Here is a 22,322-nt window from a genome sequence, read left to right as displayed (position 1 = left end):
CTCCTGGGTTTGAGCAAGCTTCAAACACTGGCTACACCCTGCCTCTGTGGAGGGTTCAGAATTTACCTGGGTCATACTATAGATAAGGTCAAAGGCCCTGTATTACTGGGCCGCCTCTCACCACCAACCACACCAGGCACTGAACAGACTGCAATTTCATTCCTAGCAAACCAAATATGACAGCATATTAAAAGATTGTACGCCATGACCAAATGGGATTTATCCCATGAATGTAGGGTTTAACATCTGAAAATCAATCAATGTAATAAACCATATTGATATAATAAGGAACAAACTACCTGATCACCTCAAGACTCAAAAATCATTTGGCAAATCTGACATCTTTTCAGAAAAAGAAAAAAAACCTCAAAGACTGGGAATGAAAGAGACTTTCCCCATCTCAATAAAGAACATTTGTGAAATATCCACAGCTAACATCACACTTAATGGTGAATGAATGAATGTTCTTCTCTTATGATGAGAAATGAAACAATGATGTCTGTTCATAGCACTTTCAGTCAACATTGTAATAGAAGTTCTAGCCAGGATAGAAAAAGAAATAAAAGGCATCTAGATTGGAAAGAAATAAGTAAAACTATCTGTATTTGTAGATGACATAATCATCTATATATAAAATCCTAAGGAATCCACTAAAAAACTATTAGGGCTAATAAATTCAGTGAGGTGCAGGATACATACAAAATCAATATACAAAAATCGATTGTATTTCTATAAACTAGCAATGAATGATCCAAAAATAAAATTAAGGAAACAACTCTATTTACAAGAGCATCAAGGAGGAGGAGGAGGAGGAGGAGGAGGAAGAGGAGGAGGAGGAGGAGGAGGAGGAGGAGGAAGAGGAAGAGGAGGAGGAGAAGGAGGAGATAATAAGAAGAAGAAGAAGAAGAAAAGAAGAAGAAGAAAAAGAAGAAGAAGAAGAAGAAGAAGAAGAAGAAGAAGAAGAAGAAGAAGAAGAAGAAGAAGAAGAAGAAGAAGAAGAAGAAAACCTTAGGAATAAATTAAATAAAAGATGTGTACAACCAAAAACTACAAAACATTGTAGAAAGAAAATAATGATCTAGGTTCATGGATCAGACTGCTGATATGGCAACGCTCCCACACATTCATCTGCAGATTCAAAGCAACCCTATTCAACTCCCTACCGGAATTTTGCGGAAATTGAGAAATTGTTCCTAAAGTTCATATAGAGAATTAAAGGACCAGGAATAGTCAAAATGATCTTGAAGAGGAACAAAATAGGAGTAATTAAGGTAGTGTGGCCCTGGCATAAGGACAAATACATCAATGGCGTAGAACTAAATCCAGAAAGGAACCATTACATATGGTCAAATGCTTTTTGATAAAGGTGCCAAGATAATTCAATTGTAAAAGATGAGTCTCTTCAACAAATGGTGCAGGACAACTGGATATCCACATGCAAAAGTATCAGCTTGGACCCCTTCCTCACACCACACCCAGTAACTACTGAAAATGGATCAAAGGTCTACATGTAAGAGCTAAACTCTTAGGATAAAACACAAGAACACATCTTCTTGATCTAATGGTAGTGGTTTCTTAGACACAACACCACAAGCTTTGGAAATGAAGAAATAATATTGAGACTGGGCTTTACCAGAACGAAAAACTTTTGTGCATCAAACAATATCATCACAAAAGTGAAAAGACAACTCACAGAACAGGAGAAAATATTTGCAAGCCACACACCTCACAAGCCTGATAAAGCACCTGTATACTTGTTCTTGTATAGAAAGAACTCTTACTCCATAATAAAAAGATAAATCATGCAAAAATAAGCAAAGAATATGAACAGATTGAACAGATATTTATCCAAAAAAGATATATCCAAATTTCTATTAAGCACATAAAAAGATGCTTGACATCATAGGTCACTAGGAAAATGCAAATCAAAACCACAATGAGATAACGCTCCACATCCACTGGGATAGTTATAATAAAAACAGACAATGAGCCTTGGGGAAGATGTGGAGAAATCCAAATCCTCGTAGATTCCTAGTCGGAATGTAAAAAGGAGCAGCTGCTTTGGGGAAAAGTCAGGTATTTTCTCAAAATGTTAAACACAGTACCATAAGATCTGACAAGTTCACTCCTAGGTATATATCCATGAGAAATGACACATCCATGCAATAACTTGTATACAAATGTTCATAGCAGAATTTCTCACAAGAGCTGAAAAGTAGAAACAATTCAAATATCCATCAGCTAATAAATGGATAATTAAAGCACAGCAATAAAAAGGAATAAAGCACTGATACATGCTGCAACATGGATGAACTTCAAAAACATTATGCTAACCGAATTAAGCCAGTCATAGAATGACACATATTGTACAGTATTCCATTTATATGAAATGACCAGAAGAGGCAAATCTATGGAGATGGAAAGTAGATTAATGACGGCCTAGAACTGGGAGCTGGAAGGAGGGATGGATGAGTTGGAGTGGCTGCTAACAGGCATGGGGCTTCTTTTTGGAGTGATAAAGAGGTTCTAAATTTCAATTGTCATGATGGTTATAAAACTCTGTGAATATATCAAAAACCATTGAATTACACACTCTAAATGGGTGAAATTAAATATGAATCAGATATTCCTAAAGCTGTTAGAGGAGAAAAACTGGTGGCAGGTGGGATTGGCCTGGGAGCTACAGCTTGCCAGCCTCTGCTTTAGCATGTTGAGAGAAATTTTTTCTTTATTATTGATAATTTAGAGAAGTTATTGGTGATGTCATGTGAGCATTTAGGATGATCAAAGTTGGAGAAACTTCTATCTATTCTGCTTACTGATGTGGATTTTATGGCATTTCACATTTTCTTGGTCGGAGCCTGATTTTAAATGCTCTTTGAATCAGTAGTACTTGGCTATTGTTGCTGCTGGACAACCTTACGTCAGGGTAATACTCTGAGCTTCACAGTGTGTTTGGTGTTGTCAGCATTTCAGTCTAATCAGAAAGAAGTTTAAATGCTTTCCAATGTGTTCATTAGAGTCAGCCCTCATCGTCAATTGGGTTGTCAAGTGTTTCAAGAGCCTGTCTGTTACATCTCGTTGACACTTCTCTTCCTCCTAATGAATGGCTGCTTCTGGTTTGATCTGAACCTATTTTCTTTTTTTGGTTACAATTATATTTTTTAAGTCGATGTTATTTCTATCAATTTCTTAACTCATTTTTAAAACTCGTATTTATCTTCCATTCTTTTTTATATGAATTTTCTTTAAGAACTAAATTCAAAAATGAAAAAAGAAAGTTACATCCAGATCAGAAGTCTGTAGTTTCTCCATTATTTTATGGAAGCATTCCAAAATGACCTCCAAAATTGCAGTTAAACTGGTTTGGAAAGCTTTATCAATATTTCAAATAAACTTTTTGAATCCCATTTGCATTCAGGTTTCCCTTATTTTTTGTAATATATATGTTTGAAGGTTTGGGAAGCTTTCAGACAAGCAGACCAGTTTGTTACACTTGGTCTTTCTAAAGAAATATCCAAGTCAATCTGTGTTTAAACTGTCCCATCTGCAAGACCACTCCCCACCCCAAAAACAAAACAAAACAAAACAAAACAAAACAAAACAAAACCATAAACTATTGCAAACTATAGAAGCAGTCACGACCTTGGGTATAGAGAGGTGCCTTTTTCCCCACTGGGTTCAGCGCACCCTCTTGCTACAGCCATGGGAGAGTTGACAGTGGCAGTAGAAGTTTTTCTGGAAGTTATTCTTATACCTGGACAGACAATAATTTAACTACACACGAGAGATACTGAGAACCATATAAATAAGCCAATAAATATATCCCGAGTCCAATTTCTTCTTAGCTAAAAGCCACAAGGCACCCATAGCCACTCTCATGCCAGCCAACACCAGAAGTGTATCAAAGGAGAAGGTAGAGTGAAAATAAAAGTGATCTTAAGGGATTACATTTAACATATCTTACTTTTGTAAAATTTAAGAAAAGATATGACCATGTGAACATATTGTGAGGCCCCGCCCAGGGCTTCGAAAGGGGCCCAGGCAAGTGAAGGTGAGCTGAGCCATCATAAGCTTCACAGGAAAGCCAGCCCTGCTCTCTCTCAAACCTTCTGTGGGCTCTGCCGCAGAAAGATGAAGACTAACCCTTGGCTTGGCATCAAAGACGCTGTATGACTGGGTCACCTTTCACTGCCAACCACACTAGGCACTGAACAGACTATGACCTCTTTCCTCCTTCCTTTCGTGCATGTGTCTGCCCAGGAACCATCCTGAGCCTGACATTCTTCCCCGACATCCTAACCTCACCACACAGAAGCCATCCCTCTAATATTTTGGTTTATTTCCTCCTGGATGACCACGAGAGTTTAGTAGCGTGCAGTTACCCTGATGTGCAACTTCATACTTCGATACCTCAGCATTATTATAAAAGAAACATGTTTAATATTATTTAAATGCCACATAGCATATGTTTAAATGATTTCAAATATTTCATCCAGTAGAGAGATTTTGATATTTCAAAGCACAAAGGCATGTGATGGAGCCCATCACAGAACCCTGGGACAAACTTGACTGGGCTGCCTCATGGGCAAGTGCTGCAGACAGCGCCAGTGCACCCAGGGCCTGTGGGTCAGGAAGCCTAAGAGGCAGACCGTTCTGTTCCAGGAAGTACACATTTAGCATTTCTCATCTGCTGAGGTCCTGAGTGTCTGTCCCCCACCCACCAGTATGTCCCCAGTAGATGCCATAGGCCAGGAGCCTAAAATATGAAGATCAGCAACTTGGGCACTTAGGTGACTTGCCTGAGGAGGAAATGATGGCTCAGGGTCACACAGTGAGGAAGGAGGGACCCAGTTCTTGACTTCCTGTGCTCAGACCCTGGGTTGTCCCTGTCACTATTCCTGCCTGCCAGTTCTCAGTTGTGCAGGAAACACGAGCACGACACAAGAGCAATCTGGGGCCGTTGCACCAGCCACACATCTCTGAAACAGTCCTTCTAGGAAGTTCGTGAAAGCTTAAGGCTGGTGTTTCTTCCCCAAAACACTCCCTGTGAATGAGAGAGTACACAGAGGACTTATCCCACCAACGCACACCGAGAAAGAGCCAACCTTAGACCTGCTGGGCCTACACCTTGCCCGCTGCCCTGACCTGCCTCAGGCAGGGAGGGCAAGGCAAGCCCACTAGCCTGGCCTGCGGGGCAGAGCACCTCGGAGGACCTGGCCCTGCCTCTAGGGTATCTGCGCATAGCTGTGTGGCCACAGGGCATGCCCCTCTGAGAGCAGCTCTGAGCCACATCTCCAGCACCCTGGACAGGGCAGGACACGGAGCCAGCACAGGAGGCACCATCTCAGTTCAATCAGTCCTTCCATCTCCCCCACCATCACCAGCCTTTGCCTCTTGACTTACCCTGACGCATCCTGGTGTTCAGCCCCCTCCCTCCCCCCAACATGGTGTGACAGGGAGTCAGGGCGGGACACTCCTTTTAGGATATGTAAGAAACAAATTTTCTTTTCAATGGCAATCATTCTCAATCTGTTGGCTTCGTTCTACCTGAATTAATATTAATCCTATAAATACACTAATTTTGAAAGAGCATACTCCTCTCTTCACCCTCCGTGGCCATCCTCGCCACGCCCCCACCCAGTGCAGACCCCCACTTGGAGTGCTGCTCTCACGTGTCTCCATCAGGAGTCTCCCTGAGCTCCCGAGAAGCCGCTCCCCATCCTTCTCCTTGCCACACGTCACTGCTATCTCCTTGCATTCATGGCCAACCCCGCCAGGCCCAGACAGCAGGTACGATGGAGGTGGGGGAGGCCTGACACATGGAATGAATGAGCGCATGAATGAATAAATGGATAGAGGGATATGGAGTTAAGGGATGTGGAGCTTCCTCAGCCTAATCCTCAGGTCCATTGTCCGCTTCTTTGTCCAAGGGCGACACATATCTCTCCCTTCTCAGCCACCCACCCAAAACCGGGTTCTGTGAGAAAGCCACACATGCCCTGGCCCTCAGTACCCTGGCGCTGTCTGCCTCATCTCACCAAGACACAGGGTTCTGAACCCCAAAAGGTGCTGCCAGCATCCCCTGCCTACCGGCCTCATGGTGAGTGAGCCATGAGCTAAAGGGCTCATCTGTTGTCCTGCTCCTTCTCACCAGGTCATCTTATGTAGAGAAGACAGACACAAAGTGCTCTGTCCCTTAGAAATTTTGGACACACAGAATGGTGTGTGACAGGAGTGGCAGTGGAGGCCAAGGAGGAAAATGTGCTTGGAATGGCCTACTGGGGTGTGTAACAATGAGGATACCAGGCTGTGACCCTGCTGGGGGACCCAGGGACAAAGAGGAAAAGAGTGGAACAGCCAAGCTCAATACAGCCCAAGATGATCTGCTGCTTCTCCAGCCTGCTCCCTTCCAGCTCCCCCTCTCTCCTGGCTCCTGTGGCCTTTTTGGCTGGAAAAGGGGAGGTAAGGGATAACGACCTTCCGAACAAAATTACACCGCCATAGTACGTAAGGGATCAAAATTTACAAATGCACACAGGCGAAGGATTCTGATAGGCCCAGAGGAGGTGCCCTCCCTCCTCCTCTCTCCCTTTGCCCCTCTACTCCCACCCACCCCCCTTCCCATACTGAGAATCCCTGATTGAGGACAGTTTTCAACTTGTGCTCCCGTGGACAGGGGCAGGCTGAGCTGAGCTCCAGCTTTGCTCCCTCCATCAGTACAGCTCTGTCTTTTAATGCAGACATGGTAATTTTATTTACTAGGCAAAATTAACAAAGGGTTCTACCATTGAAAAGAGTGAGGGGCCATGGCCAGGTCAGTGGGTTCTGTGAGAAAGAGGAACTTTGGCCACACTTGCCTACCCCCACAGGAGGAGGGGGTCCAGTCAGCTAGGGGTGCAGGCATTCTTTGGCTCGTATTCTCCCAGTGGCCAGGTTCCTGTCGACGAAGGCCAGCCACACACCCCAGGCACGCACGTGTGTGCCGGGCTCGCCTCCCACTCCATCCACCTTCTCTCTGCCCAGGGAGGATTAGGAGGGGTGGCCTAGGAGGGGTGGCCTAGGGTAGAAAGCCATGCTGAGGTAGTCTTCTTCTCTAGCTCAGAGTATACTGAGCCCCTGCTGGGGTAATGGCAAATGCTTCAGGGCCCTGTTCCCTTTGTGGCGTTCCTGGGGGCCAGGAGGGCCAAGTGGTCAGTCTGATATTACCAAGTCACTGGCATTTTACTACCAATGTCCCAACTCCAACTTCTAACAGTTCATTAAGTCTGGGGGCACAGCTGAATCACCTGGGTACCTCTTAAAAATATCAGGCTCCAGATCCTCAAATAAAACATGCTCGTGAGTTTTCACAGCAGCACATTCACAGAAAGCAAAAGGTGGAGTCAACCCAAATGCCCACTGAAGTTCGAATAGATCAGATCAGCATGGTGTGGTCCACCCAGACAGTGGGATGCTACTCAGCCACAAAAACGGACGGAGCACCGACCCAGGCACGACGCAGATGAACCCTGAAAATACGCTGAGCGAAGGGAGCCGGGCACGAAGGCCATGTATGACATGATTCCAGTTATATAAAATTGCAGAATAGGCCAATCGGCAGAGACAGAAAGCGTGTTAGTGGTTGCCAGAGGTCAGAGACAGGAAGGAAGTGGGGAGTCACTGCTTAATGGGATGTGCTTTGGGGTGATGAAAAAGTTCTGGAACTACACAGTGATGACAGTTGCACATCGTGAATGTACTGAACACCACTGAATTGTACACTTCAAAGTGGTTAAAATGTTGAATTTTTTTGTTATGTGAATTTTACTACAATGAAGAAAATAAAAAACAAAACAATTCCTGATTCTTATGCCAAAACAAAATCTTCAGGGCGGGGCCTGGAAATCTGTAGTTTTAAGAAGAATCACCAGGGACAAAATAAAATTAAGCAGATTTTAAGATCCACTTGGAGGAACCTCAGGCCCCCCACCCCTTCCCTCAGGCTGTGGGCACTGTTTTCTAGGGCTGGGCCCTGGCGGGCTGGGACCCAGGCTTAGGCTCTCTGCATAAACCAGCCCCCTAGCAAGTGATTGGCCAAGAAGTGGGCGTGAAGCTTTATCCGAGCCAATGAGAATCAGGCCTAGAGCTAGGAAGGAAGGACTGGAGAGAGATAGGGTTTTTTTGTGCAGATTTGCTGGAGCGGAGCAGGTGGGACTGGGTGGATGACAGGTGCTGGTAAGAACTTCGGGCACAAGTCAGCCCTACAGGAGGCAAACACCGAGGTTCTGCAGGTGAAGAGGCTAATCCTGATGCTGGGCCTAGGAACCCAGCAGCCATCAGACCCCAATGCTGGCCTTAAGGTGGAGTGAACCAGTCGCTCATAATATGCAAGGAACCCAGAAACTGCTCCTCGGAGGAAGTAGTTTCCAAAGTGGGGGTGTCAAAGCACAGTGAGGAGCTCTGAGACATCAAGTTTGCTCCTACAGAAGGACTAGTGCGTGAGAAGCACAATGGGGGAAGCTGAGTAAGGGTGTGTGTGTGTGTGTGTGTGTGTGTGTGTGTGTGTGTGTGGTGGGGGTTTTAAAAAGGAGGTAGGAGAAGGCTGCATGGGCCCTGAGGAGGTCCCCGGCCTTAGCCTACAGGTGCTGAAGGGACGGTCCCTGGAGATCTGAGTGTGTCACAGGCCATGCCCTCTGCCCCAACTCACCTTGCCAGGTGCACACATGGTTCCATCCAGTGGGGGGCCCTTCTTGGTCTTGCAAAAGTAGGGGTTGTCAGGGTGGCTGCACCACAGCTGCTTGCAGGGGTCAAAGGTCCGGAACTGGAAGAGAGCACCAGTCGCTGGCCAGGGCACTTCCCTCGCACTTCTACTGTGGAACCAGGCATAGCTTGGCTGGCTGTGACAGGCCCGAGTGGCCAGTGGGTGCCCTGAGCTCCATGTGACTCCAAGGCCATGGAATCTTGAGGGTATAGCTGCTACTTCTAGTCCCCGTGGGCTACTGGGCCTCTCCAGCCTCCCGCCCCTGGTGGCTGCACCCCTCATGGAGCCTGTTGGACAGATCAGCTGGAAATCAGTGTGTCTGGCACAAGGGCAGGGTGGGCATCCCTTTGGTCCAAGCAGGAGTGGTTGGTGGCAGGGAAGGGCTGTCACTAGAGGGCCCAAAGGGTACCCACTATTCCCCTGCTGTGAAGTCTACTTCTCAACTCTCTCCTGTAGCTTTCCCATCTGCTCCAGCAGGCCCTGCCCTTGCTCCAGCCATGGCCTCGGTCCTCTAGACCTCATATTACCTCTTTTCTGAACTGTCTAGCCCTTCCTCCAGGACGTCCCTGAGAGATATAGACCTGGCCACGCCACTACTCTTCAGACCTTTCCAGAGCTTCCCACGTCCTTTAAGCTGTCATGCCTGCATCATGCCCAAATCCACCTCTTGCTCGCTGTGTGGCCTTAAGCAGTTTACCTAGCCTCTCTGAGCCTCAATCTCCTCATCTGCAAAATGGGAGTGCTTTGCTTACTTCCTACATGCAGGTGAGATGAGTACTGAGTCAGACACAACCAGGCACTAGAGCTCTTGCTATACTGCTTCACACAGGGTGGGCCTCGAGCAGCAGAGACACTCAGTGTTGATGACCAGTGTTCCTTCCTGCTGACTGCCCTGTCCTGGCACTCAACCCTAGGGGACAACTGGTTGCGCCTCTGCATGCTATGTCCCCCTCACCTCTAGACCTTCACACTGACTCCTGCTCCTGGAGCCCCTCCCCCTCAGCCTTCACGCCTGGCTTCTTCCTAGGGAAGCTACCCTGAGCTCTACAGGCCACACCGGGGGCCTCACCAGACCCCCCAGCATCCTCTGCTGATCCCCAGATCACAGGCCTTGTCAGCGCTGTGCTCTCTGCCCAGGACTGGCTGGGTGAGCCCGAGGTGTGACGGGATGAGGAGTGGTGGGTGAGGAGGGAGATACCGCCATTTGAGAGGCCTGTCCCATTCGGCCCCAGAGGTGCAGGCTCCCCTGACACTCACCGCGGTGCACATCATGTAGCCCAGGCCGAAGTCGAAGCGGCACTGCTCGTTCATGGGGTAGTGCAGCCCAGGGAGCTGGGGCAGCACTGGCCAGTCGTGGGCAAATGGGTCATCCCGCAGGCAGTCATAGGAGCTGTGAGGGGACACGTGGGGGCCACCAGCTGCCTTCAGCGGACGGGCCATCCAACCCGTGAGGCAGCTAAGGCCCCTTCTGGAGCCATGGTGGTAGACCTGTCTGCAAATCCTAGCTCTTGCCTGTGCTGCCTCAGTTTCCCTGATGCATCTCTGTTCCTTGGTGTTAGTTACCCAGCACCTGGCTTGCCAGATCCCAGGTGTCCATTAAAGGTGACCCCAACAGTGGGACCTCCCCCCACAACAACCTGCATCGCCTTTTCCCTCTTTCTCCCCTGTGCCTGACACTGGAGGACTCGAAGTCTGGGAGCTCCACTGGGCCCAGCACACGGGGATATGCACCCTCCCACAGCTGAGCCCGGGGCTTCGGGTCGCCCTTGGGGACATGGGGTGGCACTCACTGCAGATAGCGGCTCAGCTCCTGCTGGCTGCAGCGGGACCAGTGGAATCGGTGGAAAGCTGCCTGCACCAGGGGCGCCATGATGCTGCCCAGCCGTACCTCGTCACCACAGCGGTTGCCCTGCCCGTCATGTTCCATGCCCAGCCTGTGCGGGAGCCAAGCGGCCTCAATGGACCCTCCCCTGGCCACACTGGCCTGTTAGCTGCACCCCACCCAAATATCAGGAGGGCCCCCTAACCTCCCTCTGCTGGGCCCCTGGACCTCTATTGGTCTGGTTGGTCCTGAGCCTGGTAGTACCTATTCTCCACCAGCCAGAGTCTTATATCTGGGGGCTCACTAGGGAGATGGCATCCAGCAGCAGCCCCCTCAGCATGCTGTCCCCAAGGCAGGGTGATGTGGCATGAGGATGCGGTGAGGCAGAGCCATCAAAGCCCAGCTGTTCAGGCAACCCCCACACACACGTCCACACGAACCCAACAGCCTGTGAGGGCGCCCACCATGCCCAACCAGCCCCAAGATCCAGGGGTGCCTGGGGCATGCACACCCCACCTCACTTGCCATTCCTGGATAAGCCTCCCTCGGGTCCTCAGTTATTCACCTGTAAAATGGGGCAGGGACCCACCTGGGCCTTGATGGCATAACCACACCCACTCGGCCCTTCCTTTGAAACGTTCCCTCAATAGGGAGTGGCCTGGTGCATAGTGCTGAGAGGACAGGACGTCCCATCCAGTGCTTTTCATGTGGGGTGTGTCCCTCTTAGGGCACAGAGGAGTAGCAGGGCCCCTCAGGCCCCAGACAACAGGACGGTGAGGCCACTTACACATGGCCGGTTTCGTGGGCCACCACAAACGCTGAGGAGAAGCCATCCTCGTGATTCAGGGTACAACTGCGGACAGGGTGGCACATCCCAGTGACAGGAGCATAGCCTGGGAGGAGACAAAGGGTAGCTCCAGCTCCCAGAACCAGAGCCCAACCCAAAAAAGGGAGCCCTGGACCCAATACCCTCTGCCATCCCCAGAGCCAATGAGCAGTGAACTGCCCCTGGCTGGTACAGCTCAGGAAACCCACCCTTGGCAGCAGGCCTCAGCCCTGTCCATCGGTGTCCACCCTGTAGCTGGGGTCAGTTGCCCAAGCCCAGGTCTCACCTGGGAGGACTCTGCCACCTCAGCAGCCTCCCACCTGCCATTCTCTTTCACGCCACATCCCCACTTCCTGCCTGGCTGAGTGACCTTCTGGCCCCTGGTCTGCCTGGCATCACATCCCAAGTGTACCACAATAAGGTCTTCACTACAAAACCCTAGCCAGACCCATTTCCAGAGGGCGCAGGGGGCTGCAGTGAGAAGGGCTCCCCAGCAGAGTGAGGAAGGACAGCCAGCATGCTGCCCTGCCCTGCTAACCACACAGAGGGAACAAGCTGAGTAGACTGAGGGCACCCAGCATGGATGACGAGGTCCACGGGGTCCTCGCTGGCTAATCCTATGCTCTGGCTGGGAAGACTGAGCCACATTTGTACTGAAAGGCCCCCCTCCTCCAGGGGTCTGTGCTTCCAGAGGGGGAGTGAGGGCAAAAAGTGGTGGCGGCAGTAGGCATACCTCTGACATAGATGCACAGTGACCCTCCAGCCGCCCCCAACCCCAGCCAAGTGGCTCTGACTTCACAGCAGATAACAAGGCGACAGAGCTGCATTTTGCCAATGCAGTAACCCTGCACCGTCCTGGGAAACGGAGGCTGACAAGGAGCAAGGGCAGGCCTGAGGGACCCAGGACAGCCCAGCCAGAGGACGTGAAGGCCTGCAAGGCTGGCCTCTGGAAGACTGTGCCCCTGCTGGGCAGAGCCTGGTCACTGGTTTTCCTTAGATGTCCCAGAGAAGCCTAGAAGACCAACACGTTCCCACTGGCAAGAGTTGGGGCTCAGGAGAAGGGGTGAGGGGTGTTTTGGGGAGGCCTGACACTGAGACTCCACCTAAAACTGAGCACAACCAAGGAATGTGGCCTGCCATTTGGGCCCGGACATGATAAAGAAGTGTGTATGGAGCTGTGTGTGCCACAGTGAGCCTCTGCTATGACACCCGAAGGCCCTAGAGGCCTGCAAAGTAAGGGTCCTCAACTCTGGGAAGCCTGACCTGGCCTCCCTCCCCTGAGACCCCACAGGCAGATCCCAAAGCAGTTTGTTTAAAGAAAAAACAGAGAAGGGAAGAAAGTGTGATGGGTGTGCTGGTTGTAGACTTGCCTGTACAAGTATAGCAATCTAACAATTGGCTTTTCCCCCTGGAATAAACAAGAAAATCTGTATCTTCAAGTATGTTTTGCTTTGTGGATGCTGAGATGATTGTTCTTGAGTCACTGTGTCAAAGAAGAACTTTGAGATCTTCATTTTGTGCTCTGAATGCAAAGCTTGCAGATGAGAATGTGCCTTTGCAAGTATTTCTCATTTACCCCATTCAGCATTATATAGGCCTTTATGATCTGAAGACTTCAAAAAGTATTTTTATCAGTTCTCTTTATATCCTTCCCTCTTATTTTGCTATTGTGCAAATCTTATTAGATACACATCATACCTCCTGCACTGTCTGTATCTCCTAACTTTTCTCTCACATTTTAATCTTTTTGGATGCCCTCGACTCTTTAACTTTACTTCAGCTTTTGAACTTTCTATTTTACCCTTCGTATCTTTAATTTCACAAAAACACTTTCTTGTTGTCTCATTCTTCCTAGCAACCTGTTTCTGGGTTCATAAATATATTTTCCCAAACATTCTGGGAATATTACTTTTTAGAAAGTTCTTTTCTATTTTCTAAATTATCTCTGTTTCTTCTGAAGTCAGTTTTCTAATTGTGTTTTCCATCTTGGTCTATCTTTTTCATGTCATAATTTTTTTTAATATCTGATAGTCCTTGGCTGTCCTTTCATATTTTTAGATGAAGGAAGAGGTTACTTAATTAAAGATTTGTATCAATTTCCCCTCCTCTGGAATATGACTGCTCCCATTAGGGCTTCCATGGGGACAACACAGCCTCACGGTGCTCTATTTGCCAGCTGGCCATCTCCTACAGGACTGGAAAGGGTACTGACACCAACTAGAAGCCTTGCTCTGTGCTCAGTGGGACTCAAATCTCATTCTCTTTTTCCACCCACGTCCCATTGTGGTGCTGATTAGTGTGGCAAAGGGAGTCACTCTAGTGCCAATAAACTATATTAGTTTATTGACAGAAACTAATTTTCTGAGCCTGACCATTATCACTTGAGAAGTCTCCCTCATTAGGCAAATATGAGCAGGTGGTCAGCAGAGAGAGCCAGTTAAGAGGGTAGAGGAAGTTGCAGAGCAGCATGTAATGTTCAGGGGAGAAGGTGGGGATTGGGGATAAGAGTAAGGGCTGGTGTCATGTAAATATGCATATGTTTATAAAAGGAATTACTAGAATGATCAACCAGAAACTAACAAAAATGACTACCCGTGGAGGATGCAGTGTGTGACATAGGTCCACGTTTCTGAATAAATATTTTTGTACAGATTGCCCTTTCTTTTGAAGTATGTCCATAAGGACACAACTAATGAATTATCACTAAGTGATCACACCTGGGCGAGCACCTCCCTGGTCAAGAAATAAAACTGTCCCTGCACTCTAGAAGCGCCTGCTTGTGACTCGCCCCTCCTCCCTACTCCCCTGACTTTCAACAACACAGATTAAGTTTGCCGACTTCCAAAGTTGAAATAAGTGGAATCCTAAGTATATATTCTTCTCTGTCTGGCTTGTCACTCAACATTCTATGTGTGATACTTATCCATGATGTGGTGTGTGGCTGCATTTCTGGTTACTATATTATTATCATCACAGTTTCTTTATCTGCTCTCCTGGATTTGATGGATTTAAGTTATTCCATGTTTAAAAGTTATAAGTAATGCTGCTTCAAACAATCTGCACAATCTTTTAGTGGAATGTGCCTGCATTTCTGAGGGTGCTATCTAGATGTGCTACTGCTGGGTGAGTTTTTGCTCAGTGTTAATGGGTGCTCCTGAACAGTTTTCCAAAGTAGTTGCGCCGATTTCTCTTCCTATCAGAGGAGTATGAAAATTGCATATTCCTATCCTCACCAAGATGTGAGATTTTCAGTCTTCTTTATTGTAACCATTCTATTAGATGTGTCATGGCTTCCAATTGTGGTTTTGATTGCATTTCTCCAATGTCTACTGAGCTTCAGCACCTTTTCCGATATTTATAGATCATTCATGTTCTGTTAAGAGCCTGATAAAGTCTATTGCCTATGGTTCCACTAGGTTGTTTTTTTATTATTATTATTATTATTATTATTATTAATTTGTCAGAGTTCATGTTTTAGATACAAGCTCTTCATTAGATACTGTGTATATATTATGACTATTTCTCCAATAGATGAATGCTGCTTTAACCCAAAACACTTTTTAATGTGAATGTGATACTATTTACATCTTTTCTATTGTAACTAGTGTGCTTTTTATCTTTTTAAAAGGAATCTCCTCTTACTCCAAGCATATGGCCATATCCTATATTATTTTCTATAAGTGTTACTTCACCTTTCATATGTAGATTTAAAATCTGCTAAGTTAAGATCTAAAAAATTCACCAGTATGATGTCTGCATAGAACATGGAAGTGTCAGACTTCATTGTTGTTTTTTTCCCCCAATTTGGAGATTCAATCAACCCAACATCACTTGTTAAGGAGCCATTGTTCCCCTCTGCTCTGAAATGCCATCTTTGTAATAAATTAAGCGTTCATACATAGGTTCAATTCTAGACTCTATTCTGTTCTAATGATACATTCGTCAACCATGCACCAGCCCTGCACTCTTTAACTATTGTATTCTTATAAGTTTTGAATACTTTGATCATCACTTTCAATTGTTCTTGGCTGTTCTTAGCCTGTCACATTTCTGTGTAAACATTCGAACCAACTCGTCAGTACTCTCTAGACGTTCTGCTGGAACTGCACTTGAACCAGAATGCATGGCCACTAACTTTAAAGATCAATTTAGAGAAAACTGGTATCTGCACAACAGTGCATCTCCCATCCGTGAGCATAGCTTACCCCCTCACTGACTTAATCTTTTATAACTTCAGTTTTCAGGTCTAGGTCTTGGACATATTTTGTTAATTTATTCCTAGGTATTTCCTGCTTTTTATTCTATTGTAAATAGTACTAATTTTTAAATTTTAATTTGTTTTAATTTTAATTAGAATATAGAAATTTATTTTTGTATAGTGATATGATACCCACAACCTTAATAATTCTAATGATTTATTTGTATATTCCTTTGGATTTTCTATATATACAAGTATATCATCTTCAAATGAGAGTTTCATTTTTTCCTATCTGATTCTTAAATTTTTATTTTTTCCTTACCTTATTTCACCGGCTAGGACGACCAGAAGCTCTACTACAATGTTGAAGAGAAGTGGTAATAGCAGGCATTCTCACTCTGGAGGAAATGCTCTCAAAATCTCCACATTATTCATAATGTTCGTTATAGTTTTTTGGGGGAGAATATTCATTATTACATTTAGAAAGTTCTTTTAGTCTGAGTTTAATAAGACTTTTAATCATAAGTAGATTTTTGTCAAATATTTTTTCTGGATCAAATGAGATGATCATAGAAACTTTTCTTCTTTATCCTGTTAATGTGCTGAATTACAATGATAGATTTTTAAAAGTTAACTCAACTTTGCATTTCTAGAATAAATTGAAATTTATTGTGAAATTTAGTGTGTATATTAAATCCAGTTAATATAGCACTGGATTTGATTTGCTATACTTGTTTGGGATTTTGTAACTGTATTCATGAGAGATCGGCCTGTAATTTTATTCTTAAAATGTCCTTAGATTTTGGTTTCAATGTTAGCAGGACTCATGAGATTCGTTGGAAAAAATGTTCCTTCTTTTTTCATTCTGCAGGAATTTGTATATGATTGGTATTATTCTTCCTCAGAAATTAGGAAGAATTCTTAGGTAAAGCTATAAGGTCCAGGAGTTTACTTTGAAGGAAGGCTTTTTAGAATCAACTTGTCAATACCCTCTAAATTGAAATGATTGCTTTTTAAATGTTAAATCAACCTTGCATTCATGTGATATATAATAGCTTTAGTTAATATAACACTGGATTTGAATTCAGTAAATTTGAATTTGAATTACAAAGTCAATATTTTTAATTGATTTGAGACCATTCAGATTTTCTATTTTTTTTCTCAGATTTCATTTTGTCAAGGAATTTTTATCTTTCACTAAACTTGAAAATTTATTGACGTAAAGCCGTTCAAAATATTTCCCTATTATCTTATTATCTTTTTAAAATAAAATTTGTAATGATGTCCCTTTTATATTCATAATTTTAGTAAATTTGTGTTTTCTTTCTTTCCTATTTAAAATTAGTATTGTTCAGGGCTATTCTGTTTTAATCCATGTTTTGATTTTAAATAAATCAAAGCAAATTTGAAACCAAAATTATTTTTTCTATTGTATTATTGTTTTTCATTTTAACTTACCTCTGTAATTTCCTTCCTTCATTTTTTGTTGAACTTAGTGTTGTTCTTTCTCAAATTTCTTGAGATAGATTTTTCTATGATTGATTTTTGAGTCTTTTTTTAAAAAAATAAATGCTCTTAAGTCTATAAACACTAATCTAATCATTGTGTTAACCCTATTTACAAGATTTGATATGTCATATTGTCATCATTCATTTAAAAAATATATTCAATTTCTACTCTTATTTCTTCTTTGAATGATGGATTATTTATGAGTACATTGTTTAATTTCTAGAAATTCATAATTTTTCGAGTTATCTTTCTTTTCCAGTTTGGTTATGGTCAGGGAATATATTCTGTGTGGCTTTGATCTTTTACGCTTTGTTGAGATTTCCCTATGACCCAGCATAGTCTATTTGGGTCTATTTTCATGTGAACTCGTGAAGACTGGGTATTCTCAAGTCGTCTGGTGTAGTATTCTATATATACCAATTAGGCCCAGTTGTTTAATTCAAATCTTTTGTTTCCTTACTGATTTTCTTATCTGTTGTTTTTTCCATTACTAAGAAAAATACATTAAAATATTCAACCATGATGGTAGACTTGTTAACGTCTTCTTTTAGATCTGTCAGTTTTACATAGTTTAAATTTTTAAGTGAAATCTCTAAACTGTCAATGGTTTAGAACTTATTCAAATTTGTTTTTTAAATACTGGGGACAACGAACAACGCTGAAACCCAGCCTCAGGTCCTATCTGGTCCCTGGGCTGCCAGCCCCGGACTCTGCCCATTTTAACCACCTGTCCTTCTGGTCTTCACTGTTCCCCCCGAGGGTATGGCTTCCTCTGAGAAATCGCAGAGGCCCTGGTGGTTTTTGAGAGCCAGGGGTGACCGGCACTGACCCCCGCCTGACACCCTTTCCTGGCTGGGGCCAAGGTTGCCAGGACCTGCCTGTACAAATCCCTCGGGGCGAGGCTCACCTTGCATCCCCGAAGGTCCGAAGTCCTGCCGTGTGAGGAAGATGGCGTGATCATGGTATTCGTCATGGCTTGTGTCTGGCTTCTGCTGGAGGTAGGCCCAGCGGCAGACGTTCTCCAGGCTTTGGGAGGGGTTCCCAATCTCGATAAGGCTTGTGGACTACGGGGGCAGGAGAGACACAGAAGGGTTAGCATCCAGCTGGGGGTTGAGTAGCCTCATGTGTTGACACATACCATCCGCTGGGAAGCTAGCCTGAGTGTCACCAAGGCCACTCTCTGGTCCCTCTCAAGACCTGCCTCCTACTTGGCTCTATTCTTGGCTCTTCAGTCATACACAAAGTCACTGCACAGTTTTCAGGAGAGATATGGAAGCAAAGCTCTGAGGTCATCTAAGGCCTCTAATAGCCCATTCGGTCCAGCCCATTTTCAGGGGTCCTCATGTTCTGTTAGGCACTGGAAAATGCCACATGGACCTCACCCCAAAGAGCTCTCAGTTCGGGCAATGCACAAATAAATCCCAACATGGAGTGTGAGCCCAGAGAAATGGAGAGAACCCTACGTTTTCACCCTATTTGAAGAAATTTTCAGAAACAACACAACAGAGGGAAAAATTCCAGCAGATGCAGCAAGGGGACCACAAAAAGCACAGGGGGAGCATTTACTTCCCCCCATAAGGCACCCCCAAGAAATTTCTCCTCTCTGGCAGGTGAACCAACAATGCTGAGATGATGGCTGCTCTGCCACCCAGGCTCTGAGTGACAATGAAACCAGAGTCCTCTGCCAACTCATGTAGAATACACAGCATGAGCAGGAAATAAATTTTTGTTGTGAGCTGCTGGGAGGTGGAGCTTGTTTGTTTCTCAGCACGACCTCGCACACCAGGCTGATGTGAGAGGGGCCAAGGAGGGGAAAGGCGTCTGTATCACGCCCAAGCCGGACCCCCACAGGTCAGGCGGGTGGTAGCTACTTTCAGAGGTCATAGCTGGAGAAGTCACAGCTCTGAAGGAGGGACCAAGAGAAAGGATCTCCTTTCTAGGGAATGAGCTCCAGGTGGAATGAGAAGGAAGGGACTCTTACGGGTGGATTGGATTAGATGCTAGAGTTTGGGATCTTGTGGTTATACCTCACTGAATTTGAGATTGCCACTCCAAGTCCAAATCAGAGGATCATCACAAAGGCTACTAATGACCACTTCACTTAGGCTGCAGAGCTCCTTAGAGTGCTACCCCCTCTCCTCTGTAAGGCCTGGGGTCCAGCTCAGCAGCTTTGCTAGGTTCCCTCCAGAGATAGGAGTTTTGTCTCCTCCAGGGCCTTGTCTCTCAGCCCAAATGTCAGGTTATTCTCCATAATGGCTGTGCCCACCCTCAGGGTTTTAAGTTCCCAAGTTCCTTATGTTTGGACAATTCTAGCCTGATCCCCTCTACCGTGCTGGTGGCCACAGTTACTTCTGCCTTTGCTCGGTGACATCAGCAGCCCAGCCCCCTTTGTTAAACACCTCTGGTGACCACGGGCTCAGGGCGAGACAGCTCCAACCCAGCCAGTCTCCACTACGCATCTTCCTGGCACCGTGAGTGGGCCAAGGAGCTGGAAAGGTGTAGGATGGTGAGCCTGGAGGTGCTGCCCCCACGCTTCCCCACCTTTCCCCACCAGGTGGGAACCTTGTCTGAGGAAGACGACAACACAGAACCCCAGGCGAGAGAGAAGTTGACTCTGGTGTCCTCACACAAGCGCCTGGTTCACCCAGGACTGAGGCCAGCCTACCAATAGGTCTGTTTGTTATCCATCACTACATAACAAATTATTCCAAATGTGTTTTCCGTGAGGGAGGAATCTGAAAGCAGGTGAGACAGGTACCTCTGGTTCCAGGCCAGTCATGAGATGGCCAGCTAACAGAGGACCTGACCTCATCTGCAAGTTCCCCTGGGGGGACCAATTCCCACTCACATGGCTGCTGACAGGACTCAGGTCCTCGTGGGCTGCTGGACCGAGGGATCCTTGCCATACCACATGGGCCCTTCCCCACACTGCAGCTTGTTTCCCCCAGGATGAGTGACCAAGAGACCAAAGAGAGTGCACATCTAAGATAGAAGCCATAGCCTGTTTGTAACTGAATCTGGGTCCAGCCCACACTTGAGGGGAGCATATGTGAGTACCAGGAAGCCAGGTCACTGGGGACCACCTGCTGCAGATTTGCGTCTCATTTATGTGTGCCGGGTAATTTCTCCTTGTGAAAGTTGATTTGAGTAGTGTTACTGTCATTTGCAGCTGAGAGAGTCCTAAACTTCTTTCACGTCCTCCACTGGGTGGACCATGGGAAACCTAGTCCCGGGCACTTGCCGGTAGATGAAAACTGGGGCTGCTCTCCGGGGAACAGCTGTTACATCCCACACTCCTGGCCATGTCTTTGAGGAGGAGTCAAGAATCCAGCCACAAAGACACTCCCGTGTCAGGGCCATAGTGGTTGACAGAGCCAAAGGCAGGAGCCAGGATGACAAAGGGGGGGGAAAGGAGCAGGCTGGGGACAGAGGACCGAGCATTCAGTGGGTGGGCTTGTAGAAAGTGCTGGGAAGATGTTGTAAATCCAAATGTCTTCAGGGCCAAGGTGGGCAATATAAATCAGTGAGGCAGGCTGGTTGTAAGAAAAATAATTCTTTGATTTGGCCAGTTTAGAAGGAGTGAGGACAGAGCAATATGTTCTATTATGGTCAAGAAAGCTGGGGCGATATGAAACGGTGAGGACTGTAGCAAACCAAGGAGCTCATGCCCACCCGAGGGGGCAATGACAGTGCTCCCTACTGCTGGCACACAAGAACAGACTATATTTCTTGGGCCAGTCTTTAAATCTGGCTTTTACAAAGAAGCCTACCTCCTAGTAAATGTTGGCTCAAATTAAAGCAAGTTGCATGCACAAAACAAAACACATTCCCCTGGCTACCAGGTTGAGATCCTTAGTATAAATGTCCCCAGGAGGACAGTCCCTCCTCACGTCCTTCGAGACCGATGCTGGCCAGCCCCTCCTCCCTCCCAGACGCTCCCCAGGTCCAGCCCAAGTTTCCAGCGCCTCTCAGCAGCCAAAGAGATCCCATTGCTGTAGCAGGATAATTTATTGAGATATTGATTTGTGTTTTGTTTTTGCCTTGTCTTTCCCTTGCCTATTCTAAGAAGGCAGCCTGCCACTTATGTTCCCCAGCCCGCGGGGGTTTGTGCTGCAGAGCTCAGAGCAGAAGCCGTCTGGGACCCCCTCCCAGATTTTGGGTTCTGAAGAGACTCTCAGAGGAGAGGGTTAGAGAGAAGGGCTTGGTGGGGCTGCACCAGGCTGCACTGGACTTGGAGAGGCAGATCTCAGAAATAAATGGCCACTGAGCAACTGGCCCTGGGAGCCTACAGCCTGGATGGATGGACAGGGACACCCTGAGAGGTCGAGGAGGAGGATGATGTCAGCATCCAGGCATCAAGATGTGGAGTTGCCTTTATTTCTTATTTCTCTGCCCACCTCCCAACCTTCTCAAGGTCCTGGACCACCTCAGATGGGCACGAGGAAACGACGGCCTCATCCTTTCTGGGTCTGGAGCATTCAGGGGGCTGTGGAAGCCTGGGGCCATTCTGCAACCTGACCTCAACCTTGAGCCCCATGGCAGGCACAGGGCCCGTGTGCATTTCGGAAAGAGTTTTCTGGGTAATTGAGAAGGAAGTGGAGACGGTGGGAAGGGACGGTGGCCACTGAGATGGATGGTGTAATGTCAGCAGAGTCAGGACTCAGGATGGAAGGAGATAAGAAAGGGAGGTGACTGGGCTGGCAAGTGTGGGAGGACACAGGTTTCTGGCAACAGGGTCTATGCGGGAGGCATGGAGAAAGGACTGAAAATTTGAAGGGAAAGTGTGGGGTCTGCAGTGCTCAGGGACATAAGCAAGGGATGGTCTTTTCAGGCCCAGCTTGCTTGCTTGAGAAGAGCTGGGCAGTTTTGTTTGGGGGAGCTCTCCCACTTCTTGGGGTACAGCCGGGATAATTAGTCCAGGTGCTCTGCCTGCCCCAGCCAGGGCCTGCCTGGAACCCAAGTTAGGTTGGTGGAACAGAGGTTCAAAAGGACAGAAAACTGGTTGAAGCAGGTTTGCTTAGCCTAGTGGCAGCCCCCAAAACAAACATCCAGGAGCTCCTGCCTCCTACACCCCAGGCCTGACCTTTCTTCAACCTATTCTTCCCACCTCCTCATTGCTGACCTAGCCTTCCCTTGGGCCTTGAAGGCCCCTCACAGACAGCAATGTCCAGGCAGAGATGCCAGCACGTGGGGCAGGCTTGGGGCCCAGGACGGAGGTCTAAGC

The 22,322-nt window shown here is 46.6% G+C and overlaps 1 protein-coding gene across 1 annotated transcript in view; it reads right to left on the bottom strand.

Annotated features, from left to right (window-relative positions):
* ADAMTS2 (ADAM metallopeptidase with thrombospondin type 1 motif 2) overlaps positions 1-22,322 on the bottom strand; it is a 205,897-nt gene that overhangs the window by 27,271 nt on the left and 156,304 nt on the right. Inside the window, exons 8-12 of the mRNA XM_036225072.1 lie at positions 18,006-18,162; positions 11,353-11,458; positions 10,534-10,677; positions 10,001-10,133; positions 8,690-8,803 (exon numbers count right to left, since the gene is read on the bottom strand). Of these exons, the coding sequence (XP_036080965.1) occupies positions 8,690-8,803; positions 10,001-10,133; positions 10,534-10,677; positions 11,353-11,458; positions 18,006-18,162 (654 nt within the window). The remainder of the gene's footprint in view (positions 1-8,689; positions 8,804-10,000; positions 10,134-10,533; positions 10,678-11,352; positions 11,459-18,005; positions 18,163-22,322) is intronic.

Source organism: Rousettus aegyptiacus, unplaced genomic scaffold, assembly GCF_014176215.1.
Source record: "Rousettus aegyptiacus isolate mRouAeg1 unplaced genomic scaffold, mRouAeg1.p scaffold_m13_p_7, whole genome shotgun sequence".
NCBI classification, from domain to species: Eukaryota; Metazoa; Chordata; class Mammalia; order Chiroptera; family Pteropodidae; genus Rousettus; species Rousettus aegyptiacus.
This window is presented reverse-complemented; position numbering and strand designations above follow the sequence as displayed.